General features: G+C 36.8%; 1 protein-coding gene and 1 long non-coding RNA gene across 18 annotated transcripts in view; both read left to right on the forward strand.

Moving 5' to 3' along the window:
- Positions 1–1166: 1166 nt before the first annotated feature.
- On the forward strand, positions 1167–8356 carry LOC125252987. The gene is made up of 5 exons (XR_007181320.1): positions 1167–1527; positions 3545–3584; positions 3694–3837; positions 4477–4524; positions 6989–8356. It is a non-coding gene; the product is annotated as an uncharacterized LOC125252987 (long non-coding RNA).
- A 9876-nt stretch (positions 8357–18232) lies between these two features.
- Positions 18233–20567, forward strand: part of ptprma (protein tyrosine phosphatase receptor type Ma) — a 191172-nt gene continuing 188837 nt past the window's right edge. For 7 of the 17 annotated variants that reach the window (XM_048165371.1, XM_048165375.1, XM_048165378.1 and 4 more), the window contains exon 1: positions 18234–18740. In XM_048165371.1, coding sequence (XP_048021328.1) covers positions 18659–18740 — 82 coding nt within the window. In that variant the 5' untranslated portion in view covers positions 18234–18658. Of the gene's footprint in view, positions 18741–20567 lie in introns of all 17 variants that reach the window. The other 10 variants (XM_048165370.1, XM_048165372.1, XM_048165374.1 and 7 more) reach the window with 4 other exon arrangements.

The raw sequence follows: 20567 nt of genomic DNA on the forward strand, positions 1-20567 counted from the left end.
ATAAAACAAACAAACAAAAAAAGATTATAAAATATTACATTGCGGTGTTTCCCATAGGATTTTGTGAAACTATTTAGAAAGTTTTGTATATTTTTAGGGCTGCACGATATATCGCATGCGATTGTCACGCGCATTTCGTCAGTAAAAATCGCCATCACCTGCTTTCGCAGATGAATCGCCTTCGATAATGAACGCGATATTGCGTGGCTTGTCAGTGAACTACGGCTCTGTCTATTAAATGCCGCTCCATTTGAAAGCAGGTGATGGCGATTTTTACTGACGAAATGCGCGTGACAATCGCATGCGATATATCGCCCAGCCCTTTATGTATCAAATATGATACAACAGGCTTTGAGAAACATTTATTTGTTCATCTATCAATCATCACTTCTATCATTCACATCTATCATTTATGTAAGTAGTCTGCTGTACTGTTATCTCATTGATTTACATTTTTATAAATAACAACTGCAGCAAACTGCAATTTTTGCTCAGTTTTTCCTCTGAATAAAATTAAGCTGTTTTCCTCCTCCTCCATATTCTCACCATATCATACTATATGGGCCATAAAATGCTGGTGTATCAAATATATGACAAAACATAAAACACATGCAAACTTTCTTCTTTTATATTTTGTCTAAAGGTTAAATAAAACTGTTCTGTTTAAAAAAATAATTATTTTCTGACTGTTATTCAAGTTCAAGTGTTTTTCCTTTGGCTGAATGTACATTGTGATGACGTCACAGGATGCATTTAGGCCCAAAATCTGTGGAAAATAAGCAGCAATTTAAAAAAAAAAAATCAGAATTTTGTGGATTTTGCTGTAAATTCTGCAATCGCGGAATTCTGGATAAGTAAATCTGCTTCAGTCCAGTTGAAATATTACTAACAATATCAAAATTATTCTTACGCTTATTTGATAAAAAAAAAAAATCAGTACAGATTTCTAATAATATTATCTAATGATGCCTCATTTTCTTATCAGGATCCATATCATTAAAACTGAGCATTTATCGGCCGATGGGCCTCTATCGTGCATATGTGTGTGTGTGTGTTTGTGTGTGTGTGTGTGTGTGTGTGTGTGTGTGTGTGTGTGTGTGTGTGTGTGTGTGTGTGTGTGTGTGTTTCACAGGACAGCTTCACTTTACCTCACTCTGGACCGATTCACACTCAAAGAACCCGAAGCAGTTTCAGAACAGAACTCTTATAATCTGACACCTGTGCAGCAATGCATCATGGGAGGTGGAAGAGACCAAGTGTCAAGGGTAAAGGGGGTGTGTGTTGTTTTAAACCCAAACTCCTTTACACTGGTGAAATAAGTGTCTGTTCAATAACAATGTGTTAGTTGGGGCATGAACAGAAGCTTGTAGAGTCGAGCTCCGGTTATTTGGCGAGTTGAATCTCTGCTTGTTCGCGTGTCACTGGTTGTGACCGTGACTATAACTATCACGAGCGTGCGCCGCGCGCTCCCGCCACAGCGGATGGAGAGAAGATGAAAGACTGATGATGCACTTCTTCATTTGTTTGGTGAGGTTTGGTGCTGCTTTTGTTGTGTTTCACCTGTAATGGAGCTTTTTTTTTTTTTTTTGTACGTTAATTTAGTTTGAGTGTCACAGGCAGTGTATTATCAGCTCAAAAATAATTTTTCTTTAATTTCTTTAATTGTTTGAATTTATATTTTTTAGAAACTTCTTCACTGCCAGCAACAATTCAATTATTAAAGCTCTTTTACTGGTTAGGTCTTTACCCAAATATTAACTTTAATGGTCGGTGCCAAACATTTGTTTAATAAGATAAAATAAGTGCATTCAAAAATATTCACTATTACTCTTGTAATATCTAAATAATTTCGCCCAAAATTCACACTGAAATAAAAATAAGGCCAGAATCTAAATGATGTAAATTATGCAAGTATTAGATGGGCCTGATGCAGTTTTCAGAAACGGGTACAGAGAATAAAACGAGGGGAAAACAAACATGAAACTTGTAGTTTTGTACCCTGGTAATTTTATATATACACTTTAATAACATGTAGTTTAATGAATGGGGTGTTTGTCAACTGATTGTCGTCCGAGATCCTTATAAAATCCTGGAAACGCTGTAGTTTTACTGTATTATAACATTTTAAGTAGGCCTACTTCCATCTTCACCTTACTTTTATAATTTAATGAATGCATGATTCAAAAATAAAATATAATCTATATGCAGTTTAATTTCAAATAAGGAAAATAAAGTGGATTGATTACAATTGAGCTGTAAAATAATTTTAGGCTCGTTCACCTGAAGACGCGCGCGCTCCCACTGACGCTCCGTTGCTCCAGTTCTTTTCAACCTTTTTTCTTTACTTTTTAATTGATGCTTTATATATTTTTGCGATTTGCGATTTAAAAAACAAAACAAAAAAACCTTTCAAACATCCCCCCTCTGTTTTTTTCACAAATCGCACCTTGTATATATATATAGATAGATAGATAGATAGATAGATAGATGATAGATGGATAGATAGATCTACCGCCCTATATAAAAAGTCTCTCACCAAGGCTGCAATTATTTGATTTAAAAATACATAGCAAGCAATATTATTGTGAAATATTACAATTTAAAATAACTGTTTTGTTTGAATATATTTTAATGTTATTTATTCCTTGATGCCCTGTCCAAATACCCACATGTGAAGGTATATTTGGTGCAAAACACCTGAGCACCTGTGACAGTGAATTTGTCGTTGTAGAGAATAGCCACACATGTATCGGTAAATCTGAAGTCACAGAAAAATGTTTTAAGAGTTGCAAACTTGTAGATTTTTGTTTCTCTCCCACAAACAACACAGTTACACCTTTTAAATTCTTCATTGCAGGTGCACAAATCCTGCCCAGCAGCTGAAATCCAACCTGAATAATGACGACAACACAGAATAAAATACTATCACTAGTGATCATCACATCCTTTTGACAGTTTATTTTACTCACTTTGTGTTTAAGCCTTCCACTTTTTTCACAAAACCTTTTTGCTCTCTAGAAACCCAGTCAGTTTGGGTTCAAATTCTTTAAAAGATCTAGTATTAGCATTATAAACACTGAATTAATACCAACATATGAAATTAAATTAAAGACATGCATCAGACAAATTGAGGATGTTGGTCAATAAATATATGAATATAACAGCTTGATTTTGCAGTGTTTAATGTCCATCAAAGCAATGTTATGTTTGTAGCATAATACATTAAAACATACAATATGGCCTATTTTAATTCAGATCTAGTGGAATGATACTATTATTATTATTACTGCACCAGGTTTGGAAACATTAGGGCCAGTATTTTTAACATTTTTGAAAAGTGCCTATGCTCATCAAGCCTACATTTATTTGATAAAAATACAGAAAAATAATGGTTTTCTATTTGAATGTACTTTAAAATATAATTTATTTCTGTGATGCAAATCTGAATTTTCATCAACCGTTTCTTTAGATCATGGATTTGTAATTTAATGTGTCCCATGCACTCTCTCTCTCTCTCTCTCTCTCTCTCTCTCTCTCTCTGCAGATAAGTTGTGAGTTTCTGATATTAAAGACATGGTGAAAAGGTGAGATTTGCACCATTTAAAGATCATATAATTGCTGGAATTGATGTATGGATTTATGTTTTGTTTCTCATAAGTTACAGATCTCTCCTCTTGTCTATATGAATAACAGGAAGTGTACTTTGATTCCTGTGGACCAAATCATTGTTAATAGCCACAGCGCCACTTTCAGCGATTCTGCTGAGTTCGCGTCCTACAACTACCTGAACATCTCGTACCCAGCAGGCCAAGGAGCAACGCTGGAGTTCTTGCAGAGGTACGAAACCAGCAGTTAATTTCATACATCAAAACAGTAATGAAACTCTCTCTACATTATCTATATACTCTCTATCTACATTAATCTGGACACGTTTGAAAACTGTTTTAATTTTAAGATGTTCTCAGACCACATTATCATTCCAGCATTTTCCAAAAGCGGTCGCTATGTAACGGAGGACAAAATATTACAATTGTGGTGCTTCTAATTAAGTGATTGAAAAGCAGTTGCAAATGATGTACAAAATACTCATGTTTGCACTAAAAATGTGCAACACTGCAAGTGTGGATGTTTGGACAGCATGAATTTTCAACATCATCATTCTGTCTTCAGTGTCACTTGATACTTCAGAAATCATTCTAATATGCTGATCTGCTGCTCAACAAACAGTTATTATTTATTTAGGCAAAGACCGAACTGTGTTCTGTAAGGCCCGCTTTTAATGCAAGTAGGATTTTTTTTTTTTTTTTGAAGTAAGCTCAATTTAGTAAGATTTTACAGGAAAAGATTTTAGAATTTTTATCATGTTAAAAATCTTGTATGAATATTAATTGCTGTATTGCTTTCTGTTTGTTTAATTTTTATTTTTATGTATCTAATCTCATTTTTTCTTGATTAAAATCTTTTTTTTTTTTACAGGTGAACATGATGATCTTCCCCCAAAAGTCAGGCGAGAGACGAGAGAAGGTACTCAGACTCATACTCAAGCTCGCTCTCCAGCTCTCAAACTCAGTCATTCCCTTAAATTCTAAAATCGTTCGCCCTCAAACTCGACAAAAGCTTTGCTCTCAAATGAGAAATCGTTGAAAAACTGTTTGTTCTCCTCTGCATGCTTGTTCTTTACAGAAAAAAACTGCTTTTGTTCATTCTCAAAAAACGTGTGCTTGTCGTTTGCAAAAATAGAAACTGTTCTCAACAAAAAATGGTCTGTTCGTTCTTAAACTGCATGCTCGTTCACAAAAAAAACGGTGTGATTGTTCGTTCGCAAAAAACTGCGTGATTGTTCATTCGCAAAAAAACTGTATGTTCACAAACTGCGTTTGTTCGTCCTCAAAAAAACGGCGTGCTTGTTTGTTCGAAGCGTTTGGGGTTTCGCCGCCACCCCCAGGGGGTGCTGTGACTCCCTGTGGTCTGAGTCCTTGGGCCGGTTGTTGAGATGGTTATGGGCGCCCACTGTCCCAACCGCCGGCCCAAGAACAAAGTCCACAGGGAGTTGCAGCACCCTCAGGGGGTGGGGGCGACATCTCCCTGACGGGAGCCGTGACTTCATGGAAACTGAGTCCTTGGGCTTATGGTTAAGACTGTGTCGGCGCCAACTGTCCTAACCGTCGGCGCCAACTGTCCTAACCGTCGGCGCCAACTGTCCTAACCGTCGGCCCAAGCAATCAGACCAGGGAGTTGCGGCACCCTCCAGGGAGGTGCTTGTTTGTTCACAAAAACTGCATTTGTTCGTTCTCAAAATACAGGATGCTAGTTCGTTCGCAAAACTGTGTGATTTTTGTTCGCAAAAAAAAACTTTGTTTGCAAAAAACTGCATGATTGTTCGTTCTCAACAAAAAACAGCGTGCTTGTTTGTTCATCCGCAACAAAATACAGCGTACTTGTTCATTATCAACAAAATGGCATTCCTGTTCATTCACAAAAAAACTGCGCCTTTGTTCTAAAAAACTGCGTTTGTACGTTCACAGAAAACTGCGTACTTGTTCGTTCTCAACAAAAAACGGGGTGCCTGTTTGTTCGCAAAAAACTGTGCATTTGTTCTTAAAAAAAAACTTTGTACGTTCGCAATAAACAGCGTACTTGTTTGATCTCAGCAAAAAACGGCATGCCTATTTGTTCGCAAAAAAGGCCACGTTTGTTCTCAACAATAAAAAATGGCGTGCATGTTTGTTCTCAACAAAAAACAGGGTGCCTATTTGTTCGCAAAAAAACTGCGTGCTTGTTTGTTCATTCGCAGCAAAACACAGCGTACTTGTTCGTTCTCAACAAAAAACGGCATGCCTGTTTGTTCGCAAAAAACCTGTGCATTTGTTCTAAAAAAAAAAAAAAACTTTGTACGTTCACAACAAAAAACAGCATACTTGTTCTCAACAGAAAACAGCGTGCTAGTTCGTTTGCAAAAATACTGCATGCTTGCTTGTTCTCAACAAAAAAACGACATGCCTATTTGTTCGCAAAAAAACAGCGAGTTTGTTCTCAACAAAAAAATGGTGTGCATGTTTGTTCGATGCGTTTGGGGTTTCGCCGCCACCCCCAGGGGGTGCTGCGACTCCCTGTGGTCTGAGTCCTTGGGCCGGTTGTTGAGATGGTTATGGGCGCCCACTGTCCCAACCGCCGGCCCAAGAACAAAGTCCACAGGGAGTTGCGTCACCCCCTGGGGGTGGGTGCGACATCTCCCTGGCAGGAGCCGTGACTCCATGGAAATTGAGTCCTTGGGCTTATGGGTAAGGCTGTGTTGGCGCCAACTGTCCTAACCGTCTGCCCAAGCAATCAGACCAGGGAGTTGCGGCACCCTCCAGGGAGGTGCTCAAAGAAAAAAACGTTGTGCTTGTTCGTTCATAAAAAAAAATGTGTGCTTGTTTGTTCGCAACAAAAAATGCAAAAATTTAATTCTCAAAAAACAGCTTTTGATCTCAAAATAAAACTCTTTGTTCTCAACAAAAAACTGCTTGTTTGTAAAAAAAAAAAAAAACGGTGTGCCTGTTCGTTCTCAACAAAAAACAGCGTGTCAAACAAGCACGTGTCTTTTTGAGAATTAACAATTTTTTTTTGTTGTTGAACGAGGAAGGACACCATTTTTAGAAAAAACACAATGATCTTCACCTTTGTATCCTTCGGTTAAAGACTGTGTGCTTCAGCACCGGCATTTGGACTACAAAGCTGCTCAGATAGTCTGTCCACGGAGGAATTCCTCCACACACAGCAAGGCATTGTTGCCAGCTCACATCAGACAATCAACAAAAAATCTCTTTAAACAACATTACAAAAATTCCAGGACCATATGATCGTCACATTTTTCCCAACACACAGTACGAGTCTAATATACAAACAGAAAAACCAACAGTGTCCATCTCAAGGTTTTAATTTCTTGCACTGAAAACAATTGTTCTTTGTTTTTCACTTTATTTTCATCCGATTCTTTCTTCCCCAGATTGATATCTCCAGCAAACTGGGTAATAAGCAGAATTATAGTGAATCCGGTGCGCAGCCCAGCATTTTGGATCAGGAAGAACACGACCCGACAATTTTCACTGTTCATCTGAGTAACTGAAAGCAGTTCTTGTATCACACCACAGACTTTTAGACGTACATCTTGCACAGACATCTTGCATTTCAGTTATTGTTTGTAGTGAAAATAACCTTAAAGGACATTAGTATTAATATCACTATAGTATGGTTGCGGTGTTTGTTTCATTACTAGGCTGGTGCCAAATAATGCAAATGGGTGCAAATGAGTGGTGTATAAGTTCTCATCAGTCTGCGTATAAATAACATGACTACATTTTCCAACTGCATGCATTACATACTTCAAAGTCCAATTTTGTGTGCATATGATACGCCAATCCTTTCCATTAACCTCGGTGGAGAGCAGATGCGTCTAATAACCACGCATCATCTTCAACGGCAATGACGTCACAAGTGGTGCTCGGTTCGCCCAGCCTGGTTCACCTGATGCGCGCATCTTCAAACGGGTGCGTTTCCCAAAAGCATTGTGAGATTAGGCTCCTATTCCCAGGATATTTGATTTCTAGTGGCATCATATAGTCCTTAGGTCCAACACAATTTATCCATGGTTGAAAATAAAGTCAAGTCCTTTTCTTTATAGTGCCATTGAAAAGGCTTAAGATATGCTCACATCAGGTCCTCACATGTCGATTGAATGTTTGGCCTTTAAATAACATCCTCTTACAAGGCTACACATTTGACATTGTCTATTGTCTGTAATCGACAGATTCATTGTTCTGTTATAAAACAAAGTAATACTGTTTGTAATTTAACATAAAATAGTTATGTACAGTAAAGCCACGTGAAGCACAAGACATCAAATATGATAGTTAGCACGAAATCCTGATTGCATTTGATTATATTATCCCAATAGAAACACGGAATTGAGCTCCCAAAGAAAACCCTCAATGAGAAACATACTTTAGCCACATACTTTATCATTAAAAGGCCATAATTTCATATTTCTGCTCATGAATGTCACTTATTAAACATATGAGGTGAGGACATGTATAAAAAACATCCTTCAAGTCTAATGTTTATAATGCTGAACCTGCTCTAAGTTCAGCACACTATCATTCATGATTCATTTATTAAAAATATTTTCTCACATTATCGTTGATTTGTAAAGAAATGAGGTCTGTTCATTGTGAAGGTCATGGTTTTCATGAGCCACTTCAGGAGGGATGAAGCTTTGGAGGATCTTTAACAATTTATAATTAAACTTGTAAATTCAAAGATGTTTTCTGTCATGATTGGAGAAATGAAATGTGATTATTATTAAGCCTATACTGGAATAAATGGCATGATCAGTCAAGATCTCAGCATTAATCAGATCTTCTGATGAAATGATGCATCTGTATCAGAAAATCAGGATAAAAACATCTACATCCAGATGCGCTCTGCTCTTAGTTTTTATTTCATCAAATTAATTTACACTTGTTCTCTTCTGGACAAAAATCTTTAGGACTCATATTCTGTACATAGAAATGTGATTTTTCGTCCAATTGGACAATCTGAAAAGACAACGTTATCTGATGTTACAAGTTTTAGAATTTTTAGAATTTGATAATAACATATGCTGTTTTTTCAACATTTAAAACCAGCTTTAAAGCACAAAACCTTGCTTGAATTATGTCAAAGGCAGATTGTAAATAAGCCAAAGATTGCTGCTTAGAAGGGTCCGAACAGTAATTAATGTTATTGTCTGCGTAGAAATGAAACCTTGCATATTGGAATCAAGACAATTTACGTTTAAAGTAGTAAACTAACACAGACCCTAACTACATTATCTGAAAATCCAACACTTAAGTATATCTAACAAAATATCATGATCCACTGGGTCGAAAGACTTTGTTAAATCAAAAAGACATGCACAATAATACTTTTCATCTAAAGACTCCACAATATCATGTAAAACTTTAAAACGGCTGTAGTAGTACTATGGTTTTTACGAAATCCTGTTCAGTGTGTGTGTGGTTTTGTGTGTGTGAAGACATTGAATTTTGCGGCTTTTTTTATTAAACTTGATATATAATCACTCATGTCGAAATTACAAGATATTGTTGAAATAACGAGATGTCAAAATAACGATTTAATGTCAAAATAACGATTTAATGTCGAAATAATGAGATGTTGAAATACTGTCTTAATATCTTGAATTAAGTTATGTCGAAATAATCTTATTTCGACATTAAATCGTTATTTCGACATTACTTATTTCAAGATATTAAGTCGATATTTTGACATTCCGATCTCGTTATTTCACCATAACTCGTTATTTCAACAATATCTCGTTATTTCGACATCTCGTCATTTCAACATTAAATCCTTATTTCGACATTAAATCGTTATGTCGAAATAACAAGATGTCGAAATATCAACTTAATATCTCGAAATAACGAGTTATGTCGAAATATCGAGATGTCGAAATAATGATTTAATGTCAAAATAATGATTTAATGTCAAAATAATGATTTAATGTTGAAATAACGAGATGTTGAAATATTGACTTAATATCTTGAAATAACAAGTTATGTCGAAATAATCTTATTTCGACATTAAATCGTTATTTCGACATTACTTATTTCAAGATATTAAGTTGATATTTTGACATTCCGATCTCGTTATTTCACCATAACTCGTTATTTCAACAATATCTCGTTATTTCGACATCTCGTCATTTCAACATTTAATCGTTATTTTGACATTAAATCCTTATTTCGACATTAAATCGTTGTCGAAATAACGAGATGTCGAAATATTGACTAAATATCTTGAAATAACGAGTTATGTCAAAATATCGCGATGTCGAAATAACGATTTAATGTCAAAATAATGATTTAATGTCGAAATAATGAGATGTTGAGATATTGACTTAATATCTTGAAATAACAAGTTATGTCGAAATAATCTTATTTCGACATTAAATCGTTATTTCGACATAACTTATTTCAAGATATTAAGTCGATATTTTGACATTCCGATCTCGTTATTTCACCATAACTCGTTATTTTAACAATATCTCGTTATTTCGACATCTCGTCATTTCAACATTAAATCGTTATTTTGACATTAAATCCTTATTTCAACATTAAATCGTTATTTTGACATTAAATCCTTATTTCGACATTAAATCGTTATGTCAAAATAACAAGATGTCGAAATATCAACTTAATATCTCGAAATAATGAGATATGTCGAAATATTGACTAAATATATTGAAATAACGAGTTATGTCGAAATATCAAGATGTCGAAATAACGATTTAATGTCAAAATAATGATTTAATGTCAAAACAACGAGATGTTGAAATATTGACTTAATATCTTGAAATAACAAGTTATGTCGAAATAATCTTATTTCGACATTAAATCGTTATTTCGACATAACTTATTTCAAGATATTAAGTCGATATTTTGACATTCCGATCTCGTTATTTCACCATAACTCGTTATTTCAACAATATCTCGTTATTTTGACATCTCGTCATTTCAACATTAAATCGTTATTTTGACATTAAATCCTTATTCCTATAAATCTTTATGTCGAAATAACAAGATGTCGAAATATCAACTTAATATCTCGAAATAACGAGTTATGTCGAAATATCGAGATGTCGAAATAACGATTTAATGTCAAAATAACGATTTAATGTCGAAATAATTAGATGTTGAAATATTGACTTAATATCTCTAAATAATGATGTCAAAATATTGACTTAATATCTCGAAAAAAGTTATGTTGAAATAACAAGGTATATCAAAATTAATGACTTAATCTCTCGAAATAATGTTGAAATTACAACTTAATATCTTGAAATAATGACTTATGTTTAAATAATACGTTTTCTTTTTTTCTTTTTTTCACCGTGTGGTTCAGGACTTCAGTAACCTAAATACATTAATTTATACCAACTTTTTATGAGTTAATAAAGTAAAAACAGCTCTTTTAAGGTAACAATAGCAGGTTTTACACAGTTGTGTTGTGTTCCTCCATCATCACAGGCGTCCTGCGGCGCTACGCCTCATGAATTCACCTCACACGGCTGACATGCTCAAACCCGCCCGGCCCCTCGGAGGAATTCTGGCGGGTTACAAACACCTCCAGACAAACACAGGTGTAAATAAGAGCTTCAAGCCCGGACACATTCTGCTGTCGCGTGTCTCTTATCGGACCGAAACACTCAAGGTGAGCTGGAGTTATTGTGTTACGCTGCACTGCATCACTCACATGATGCTCCTGCAACTGTTGCATTAATTGCACTCGCGACGATGACTAATGAGGTGTGAGTATATATGTATGTGTGCTGCTGTAGATAACGCTCACCTCCAGCCGCTCTATAATGGGCTGCTCTCAGTATGAAAGCATAAAGGGAGATTTTGGACAGATTTGTTTGTTTGTGTGAATCACTGACCCTCTCTCGGGTCATTGCCGCTTTCTGGAGGACGGAGATGCTTTTGGCGCAGCACTTTTTCAATTTCCTCCTCTCGTTCTTCTTGGATGCTGATTAAACTACTTCGTCTTTGTCATGCTCATTCTGGATTTTGGACGCTGTAGACTTGGACCTGCTCGCCTTTTGTTCCTCTGCGTCTTCAGGATGATTTTACCAGCTCTGCCTGGAGCAGGAGGGAAAGACTCTAAATAAATGCAGATTCAAGTGTTTCATTTGGAAATGATTGATTCCAGACAGCTTTTCATTCATTGGTTAGGCAAACAGGTCGTCCCGCCTCAAACAAACAGCATCACTCTTTAGGCCTACTCTTAAAAATAAAAGTTTCAAAATGAGGGGCTTTCGCACCAGGTAGTTGTACGGTCCCCCGAGAACTAAATGGTTCATTTTCCTGCTTGCATTCACAACGCCAGTAGGAACTCTGAATCCGACCGACAGAAGTCATTTAAGCACAGTATTCAACAACTCCGTAGCCTAGACTTCGGCATCGCTCCATCTATTGCTGTTTTCCATGTTCATGAAGTATATGTAAACTCAACTGTGTGTTTATAAGGCTTTGTAAAAACACGGTTGCTGGCAAATAAGAGTAACTTCTCTTAAATTAAAGGGTTAGTTCACCCAAAAATGAAATTTCTGTCATTGATTAGTCACCCTCATGTCATTCCACACGTAAGACCTTTGTTCATCTTCAGAACACAAATTAAGATATTTTTGAGTTTTTCCAAGTTTTTTTTTTTTATCCACCATAGAAAGCAACATAATTACCACATTCAAGGTCCAAAAAAGTAGTAAAAACATCATTAAAATAGTCGATGTGACTGCAGTGGTTCAACCTTAATGTTATGAAGCGTCAAGTTTGTGCACAAAAACAAAACAAAAATAATGACTTTATCCAACAAATTCATCTCTCCTCTGTCGTTCTCCTAGGTTGTTTACGTAATGCTATTTGTGGTGGCGTTCATGTGTGTTCAATTTGTAAATAAACATGACTTGAACGCACCATTACACCCTACTCTAAAGTAGAAGATAATTTAGTCCCCCCAAAATGTGTTTCTATAACAAAAAATCATTCCCAGGTCCTGCGGTGCCAAAAAAACGTACTAAAAGAAAACGTTCCTCTGGTGTGAGTCGCTTTTAAAATCCATTGCACAACAGCTTCTTGAGATTATTAAAATGTTCTGCACACTAAGAAAAAATTGTTCTTTTAAGAAGTTTTTACTGAAAGGTTCATTTTTTCTTCTATTGTGAAAACATAGTGGTTTTCGCACCAGATGAAAGTTTTCTTAGTTCATGTTTTTTGGCGTGTTTGCACTGCAGGAACCGGGAATGATTTTAGTTACAGGAACGATCACGGCGTCGTCCATCCTCTGGTCATCCTACATCACTTCAGAGTACCTGCTGCCAGTGCAAATGAAACCAAAATGGCCTTTGGGGAACGCTTAGTTCTCGGGACTATCGTGGTGGAGAGTTCCTGGTGTTCTTCATGAACCATCGATGCCAAAGAACCAATAAAGAGTGTTCAGGAAGTCAAAATACCAATGACTGCTGTCCCAGCTAACAGGGAACATTCTCAGTGTGCCGTCAAGGTTATGATTGAAACATTCTCAGTAACGTTAATATAACATTTGTTCAAAATGATCTGGTCTTTATTAGTGTTCTCAGAACGTTAGTACAAAAACATTATTTATACTTTTTTTTTTGTGTGTGTGTGAAGTTTTAGTGTACATTTTAAATGCATATGTCTGTCGTTAATTAGTTAACATTTCAGCGCTCTAGGATTCAGATGAGCTCAGAGATCCAGACATGAACTGAAGCTGCTGGACTCCAGTGAGGATTCTGCCCTCTAGTGGTCAACTGGTGTTTCTGTGGGAAACTGAAATAGGTCTGCGTCACATCTGAAGACTTCATAGTATTCAACTCAATAATTCAATGTACAAAGAGAAAGTGTGACATTGAGAAATGAAGAACTGGCTCCAGTTCAATTCCTGAGTGTGAATTAGATATGAATTGGCATTTATTGCTGTTAAATAGTGTCTTTATGTCATGATGTCATGAAGCTGTAAATCAGTTCATTAAAAGCATTTATTAAACCACAGAACAATGATTGTAGAGCTTTTGCAATATTGAAACATTATGTCTTTGTATATTTTTACTCACATGGCATTTTCAAGTTCCACCAGAAGCATTTTAGATGGAGAAAACTGCGACCATGAGCCAGTTCTTCTCTAAGAGTGCATGTATAACGTGAGGAAAGCTTTATAAATGGCACACATTGATTTCCCATGAGCCCTTTCTCTGATTGTCCTTTGTACTCGTGACTGACATGGTTGAAATCAATATAAAATCTTTGGTCGCTAAAGCAGAAACACGTTGAACTTCCACTGATGTGGAGAAAAAGGAAATCTTAATTGAATATCTGTGTACTCGATCAAAACATCTGTGTTTCTGAACTGAATCCTACGCTGTATGGATTTGCGCCATATGTTTAGGAATGGAAATATGTAATTTTGAAAGGAAAAATGAATAGCATAAAGGAGATTACTGCAGTGAATGGCTGTCCTTCACATCTCTATACTTTCAGTCTGGCTTGGTATTGCCTTTTGTTTTATGAATGTATGCGAGAGATGTATGTTGATGTGCACAACAGCCTTGAGCAACTTCTGCTCCATACGTACAATAATGAACCGCAGGTTTCCTGCTGTATTTCCACAAAATGCCATAAAATACATTTCAAAGAGCATGTTACAAATCAAATGCATATGGCAAACTGACACAGCTTAAAAACGTCCTTGGAAATGCATGAAGTTTTTCTTCTTTGTTCATTATATATAAACATATACATCATGTGTGTATATATATATATATCTTCTATATAGCAGCTTAAAGGGTTCTGTCATAGTGGTTCCCATTATGGGATCATTTTATGGATTTAGTTTTAATTAAGTTTGTTTTCATTTTGAATTATGCAAACATTTAAGATGTTTCTCCTGATATAGAACCTTTTTGGCATAAAGTGTCTTGATAGGTTTATGCAAAATATATATAAATATAAATATGTATGCATGCATGCTCATGCTGTGACAAGTCATGATGATGATGATGATGATGAAGGTATGTTGTGACCAATGTTTCCATATATTTCCCAGGAAGTCACAGTTTCTCCCGTCGAGTGAATAATCACATTGGAGAATGTCAACATGGCTCAAAGCCAGAGACAACCAGTTCACTCCAGCTGAGTTTGTGTAAGTTTGTTTGGTGACTTTGTGTCTTGACCTTGTTAAGGAAACGCTGTAAGACGTTATCTATCAAATGTCATGATATATCTGCAGGTTCCTGTTCCTTAAGCTCTTCAGTGAGCTAATCTAATCTACGAGAACTGCCTTTACAAACATTTGCTTTATGGACGCGTTTGATCGGAACATGCTCTTCCTCATAAACGCAAACAAACGAAGTCAGATGTTTTGAAGGAATGGACTGAGGTTGAGTTTCTGAGGTCTTTGACATCCAAAATACAAACGAAATTCAATTACCCTGTTGCGTTCCACACAGCCACTCTGTCAGCTTTAAATTTAATAACCTTGTGTAACAGAAAACTTTCCCAAATTGTGCCCAGAGACCCGCTGCGTGAACCACATACAGCTGGCAGCTTTCAAGCTCCCGTTTGTTTGGTTCGTCTCAAGGTCTCTGGCCTGTGTGTGTGCGACGGAGGCAGATGTGTTTGTCCTGTTAATTGAAACTCTACATGTTTACGGCTGCGGAGACCTTCTCTGACGGTGACGGCGTGTTCCACTCGCTGCGGCGCTTCTCCTTCAAAGCACTAAATATAGAGGCATTTATGTGGCATTACTCTGCCGATCTCCAAACCAGACTCGTTCTGACCGCATCAGTCCTGCTTAAAAACATTAGAGTGTCGCAGTGTTCGTTTCTGCCAACATACAGCTCCTCAGAACTCAAAAATATTCAACTAATGTGACTAATACTGAACTATATTTAGCCTCGTAAACATAGTCAGAACGTTTTTTTTTTACTTTTTGAAATGGAAGTTTAATGAAACTTTGTTTTTTGTTGAGTATAATTCATTCATCAGGCTTTTATGGCTCATATAGTCTGAGAATGTAGAGGAAAAAACATCAGTTTTATTCAAACTGAGCAAAAATATGCACTGTACTAAAAGACTTACATATCTAAACTGTCAATCAGACGACAGAAGGACTGTCACAGATTGTGTGCAAATATCATGTTGATCATTTAGAAATTCATGTATCAAATATAATATAATTAGACAGTATTGTATGCAGATTCAGTGACTGATTCTCCACATAAATGTGTGTCTGTGTCTTTAAGAATCATTGACCTGCTGCTGAAAGAGCTCGTGGTCAACAGGAGAATAGATGGACGTCTGATTTTATTATCTGTGAACTCCACAACTAATCAGATGGTCAAATCAAAACCGTTTGGACCGCGTGTATGTTCACGGCACACATGCTTATCCGGAGATTTTCAAAAAGTGCTTCAGCTTCAGAAACGAGACTGTTGCGGTCAGCAGATGGTAAGCTTTGCAACTCAGCAGGTTATGAGCTGGTTAAGAAGAGAGACATAAACAGGCAAGAGTTTGGACACTCACATACAATTAAACACTTCAACACGGGGTCAGGATGAGGGCCGGATGTTGGGAACTGCCTCGTATTCCAGGATGAATGTTTTGAAACTGATCCGAGAGCAGATGGGAATACTTGCCTCTTTAATGCTTATTGATTCATCACACAACAAACATGACAGCCGTGACTACAAACAAGAGACCGTCCCGTGGGTCGTATCAGGTTTAGAGTCAAACGTCCAGTTCAAAATGTAAACTAGGATCACCTATGGGGAATTCTGTCTTCCAATCCAAAACATCAGTAACAAGAGAACACAATAAAAGCACACTGATATAGATTTACATAGATTAAGTGTGAAAACTGGGGTATTTGACATAAATGTCAGGATGGGGCAAGTTGTCACATGTTTTACACACTGTAAAAAAGAGCTGTTGGTTTAACTTAAAGTAAGTTACCTGGTTGCATTTTAGAAATTTGAGTTAATACAATGAAGGCGATTGATTTAATCAACAGAAACTCAAAATATTGTTATCTGAACCACATTAATTATCTATGATTTGACCAATGAAAAATGTGAATGTTGTGGGTCAGAGAGATGGCAGCGATGCTGGAGCTTCTGTTCAGCTGTGATTTATGTTTCATTTCAACATTTCAACAACAAATACTTGCTTTCAGATTAGTCCACATCATGCATTTCAAAATAACCAAATTGCAAAATATTATTATTCAGTATTTCTTATTAAGAAAAAAAGGAAGCCCAGATGAAATGAACCCTTTTAATCGTTTCCTCTTTGAAATCAAAGACGTGACAAGAGGTTCATTTAGTTCTGAGCACTTCTTCATATCTTTGTGTTTCACATATTTTTGCTTCGTGTTTGTGAGTATTACAGATATCAAAAATGCTTCAATCGCTGTGCATCTGTACTTTCCCAAAGATTTTAAAAAAATATTTATTTATTTGAGTCAAAATGTGACGACCAATGCCTCAATAAAGACTTAAGGGGGACGCTACAGGCAAAAACACCTGTCAATTTTGAGATTTTGCACTTTTTGGCTTTTCATAGTGTTTTTTTCAGACTGGTGGAAAGAAAACATCCAAAATACACTTTTAAGTGTATATTTTATAGCACTTTATCTGTTTGCATCGATAGATTTCAATTCCAGTAAATATCTTTAAAGGCCGTTTCCTCAAAATGAGTTTTTCTCTCCACTTCAGCAGAACTTACACACACCAAACTTTACAGTTTTATTCCTATCTATATTCTGAAGGTTTTTACTGAGGGATTTGTTGATATATAATTAGCCTGATTTTATGCAACATTTTATTCCTAAAAAATGGAAAGAAAAATTTCTGGCTGTTGATAGTTTTTTCTGATTTATGGAGTGATAAAAACAGATATCCAAAATTCTCTCTGTAAAAACCTTTGAATTTAACATGTTCAAAAAATTAAACAAGCATTTTGAACCTGACGACATCCAATATTCAGATTTTTCTTCTAGAAATGTATGCAAATTAGCGCATATTTAATTAGATACTGCCTCATTTGCATATTTAAACATAACATTTTAGAAAACTTGTAATACAAAAAAAAATGTCTGCAATTTTTAATGTAATCAATCAGCTGGGGAAGTATAGTGATATCTATTAGTTTTTTTTTTTTACCCTATTCAGCTGGGGTGTCTCGCCTTAAAACATAAAAACATTTAAACTAAAAATAAACAGAAAAAACAATAAACAAAGGATCCAATCAATTTCCAGTCGGATCATTAAATAAAAAATTAATTTTAAAAGTCATCTATATAGCTTCTTGTATAAGGCCAAATGTAGCTATATTATGATAAATGAATAATATAAACGTATCAAAAATATTACTTGGAAAGTATTACAGTTTTTACATTTTAAATATTACTCAATGTAGGCCTTATTTATACCAATAAAATGTTGTTTTTTATTAATATTATTCCTGTTTTGTTTTTACTCTTTTTCTCTTTAGTCATTTTTGCTGGACCCTCTAGCACTCCCTTGCGGACCCCAGATTGAAATCCACTGCTTCAAAGTTTCCCTGCGTCTCACACACACACACACACACACACACACACAGACAGATTGTGAGCAGCAGTTCCGTGCGCGTTCCGTGTGACTTTTGGGAACATCCACCTCTGATGGCCACGCGCACTGCTCTCATGAACTAAACTACGGCTCAGTTCAGCTCACAATCCCCGACATAACGTCTCTCTGAACCTGCGTGCGCGATTCAACTCCACCGGAGACCGAGAGGACCGAGCGCGCAGCACAGAACGCAAACGCCCCTCTGCTGGAGAGAGAGAGAGAGAGAGAGCGCGCGCGCGCTTGCGTTGCGGTGACGTCACGCTCCTCCGGCGGCGGTCCTAAAGTCGGTAACGACGGACGGACACAGTTAAACTAGTGCAAAGACCCTGACTGGGGTGTAACGGCTCCGCGCGCGTCACTGCTCAGACGAACGGGAATAATTTGGGTTTGGCGCGGAGCGCGAGAGGAGCGCGGGGTGGCGTTTGCGAGGCTCCCGCTATGGATCGGAGACTTTTAACGGGTTTTCTCTTTTTCGCCGATGTTCTTCTGATCTCAGCCGGAGCAGTTCAAGAATTCCAAGGTAAGAACAATCGGTTATTCCCGGAGACGTTCAGAAAGTTCGTCCGTTGCGCAAACGATTCGGGAAAGTTCTGCAGAGATTGAGTCACTCCGCTGGATGTAACGGATCGGGTCAACTTTATAAAGTTAGTTTATTGTCACAGTGTAGCGCGCGGCGCCTCTGTTGTGTTTGATGTGAGATCGAGTCTCTGACGCGCGCCGCAAAACTTTCCAAATGCGCGAATGACGATTTTCCACCGTCTGCGCAATAAAATGAGCTCGTTTCATCTGTGGATTTCAGTCTTTTAATGTTTCAGTCGGACTGTTTGCTTAACTAACACTAAGTACCGTTATGGTTTTTGGATATGTACCATGGTGAATATGGTAATCCTTTGAATATATTCCCATCAGAAGTGAGCCGTTAGTTGTGTCTGTTCTGTGTGTCCAGCAGCTGTCAGTCACGGGTGTTTCACTAGATAACACACTCCAACAGAAAGAGCCTTTGTGCTATTTTTATCGTCAGTTATTCTATCATTTTAATGCAAAACAGTCAAATATGTGACGCAGAACACGTTCATGTGTGTGTTTCTGTCCTGAAGTGCATCGCGTGTGTGTTTAAGGTGTTTTATTAATGCACTTTATTTAGTTTTTATGCATGATTTTAAAGATGTAGGATTAGTCTAAACTTACACATGCGTGAGTGATGTTCACACTTTACTACAGTAGATGTAAATGAGGCGGCTGCTTATGCATTTATCTGAATTAAACTGCATATTGAAGTGGCTTTAATCTCAGTGAGATGAATGATTTTTGCAGATGTTGCTGTGGTGTTATTCCGTCGGTGTCCTGATGGGGGCAGCAGTGATCACACATGATTAACTCCAGATTCCCACTATCATACAAATCCCACAAAAATCCAATAAATGAGATGCTCAGATGCTTGTGTGACACATAATGAGTAGTTCTGCTAGAATCAGGGATCCTGGAAATATCAGGGAACTTTTTTTTATGGAAAATAAATAAAAAAGATTTTTCGTGAATGCAGTCATTATAAAGTGATACAAATGGAGATGCATGATTAAAATCCATTAAAAAGATGCAAATAATGCCCTAATAATAGTGTCAATTCAGTTCTAATGCAGTTGAAGTGATTTTTGCGTTGGAGAAAGAAGTTGAGATTCACTGACCGTTGCCCTCAGCGCAGGATGAGCTTTCTGGAGATTATTTTGACTGGTGACGCAGAGGATATCCTGAGCCGCACAAGAGCTAACAGCCTCTTCCGTGGATTCAGACCTGCTGATTCACATTGTTCTGTTTGATTGTTGTTGTTGACAGATGATCGCATCTACATTAACTGCTTTAAAATATTGTTTAGCAACCTAAAATGTGATTAGTTTAATTCCTTCCTTTAGTTCTTTTAACCCTCTACTGCACACATGTTGATGGCACATGAATAAAAAAAATATTCCACATTTTTTGGTTCATTTGGGAACATTGTATTGATAAAACGTTTTTTTGAGCACCCTCTCCCAACCCCAAAATATTTTTTCATTGCCTCAGAGCAACGTTGTGCAACAAAGGGAGAAAATGATCAATGCTCAGAGAGGAAAAATGTCAAGGAATCATTAAGTAAAATGGGAAAACCACTTGAAAAACATTGATATACTGAATTTGATCCATGCATAGGTTTGTATCCTGTCATATAATGTACTTCAAGATTTCACTCCGTACGAAACTTCAAAAAGCAGTTCTTCTCTGCTGTGAAATAGAGGTGTGTTATCATTTTTACCACTTTAGGTGTTCCTGCATCTTCCCTTCTTATAACACATCATTGCCAATGTGAGGTACT

Source organism: Megalobrama amblycephala, linkage group LG18, assembly GCF_018812025.1.
Source record: "Megalobrama amblycephala isolate DHTTF-2021 linkage group LG18, ASM1881202v1, whole genome shotgun sequence".
Classification (NCBI taxonomy): Eukaryota; Metazoa; Chordata; class Actinopteri; order Cypriniformes; family Xenocyprididae; genus Megalobrama; species Megalobrama amblycephala.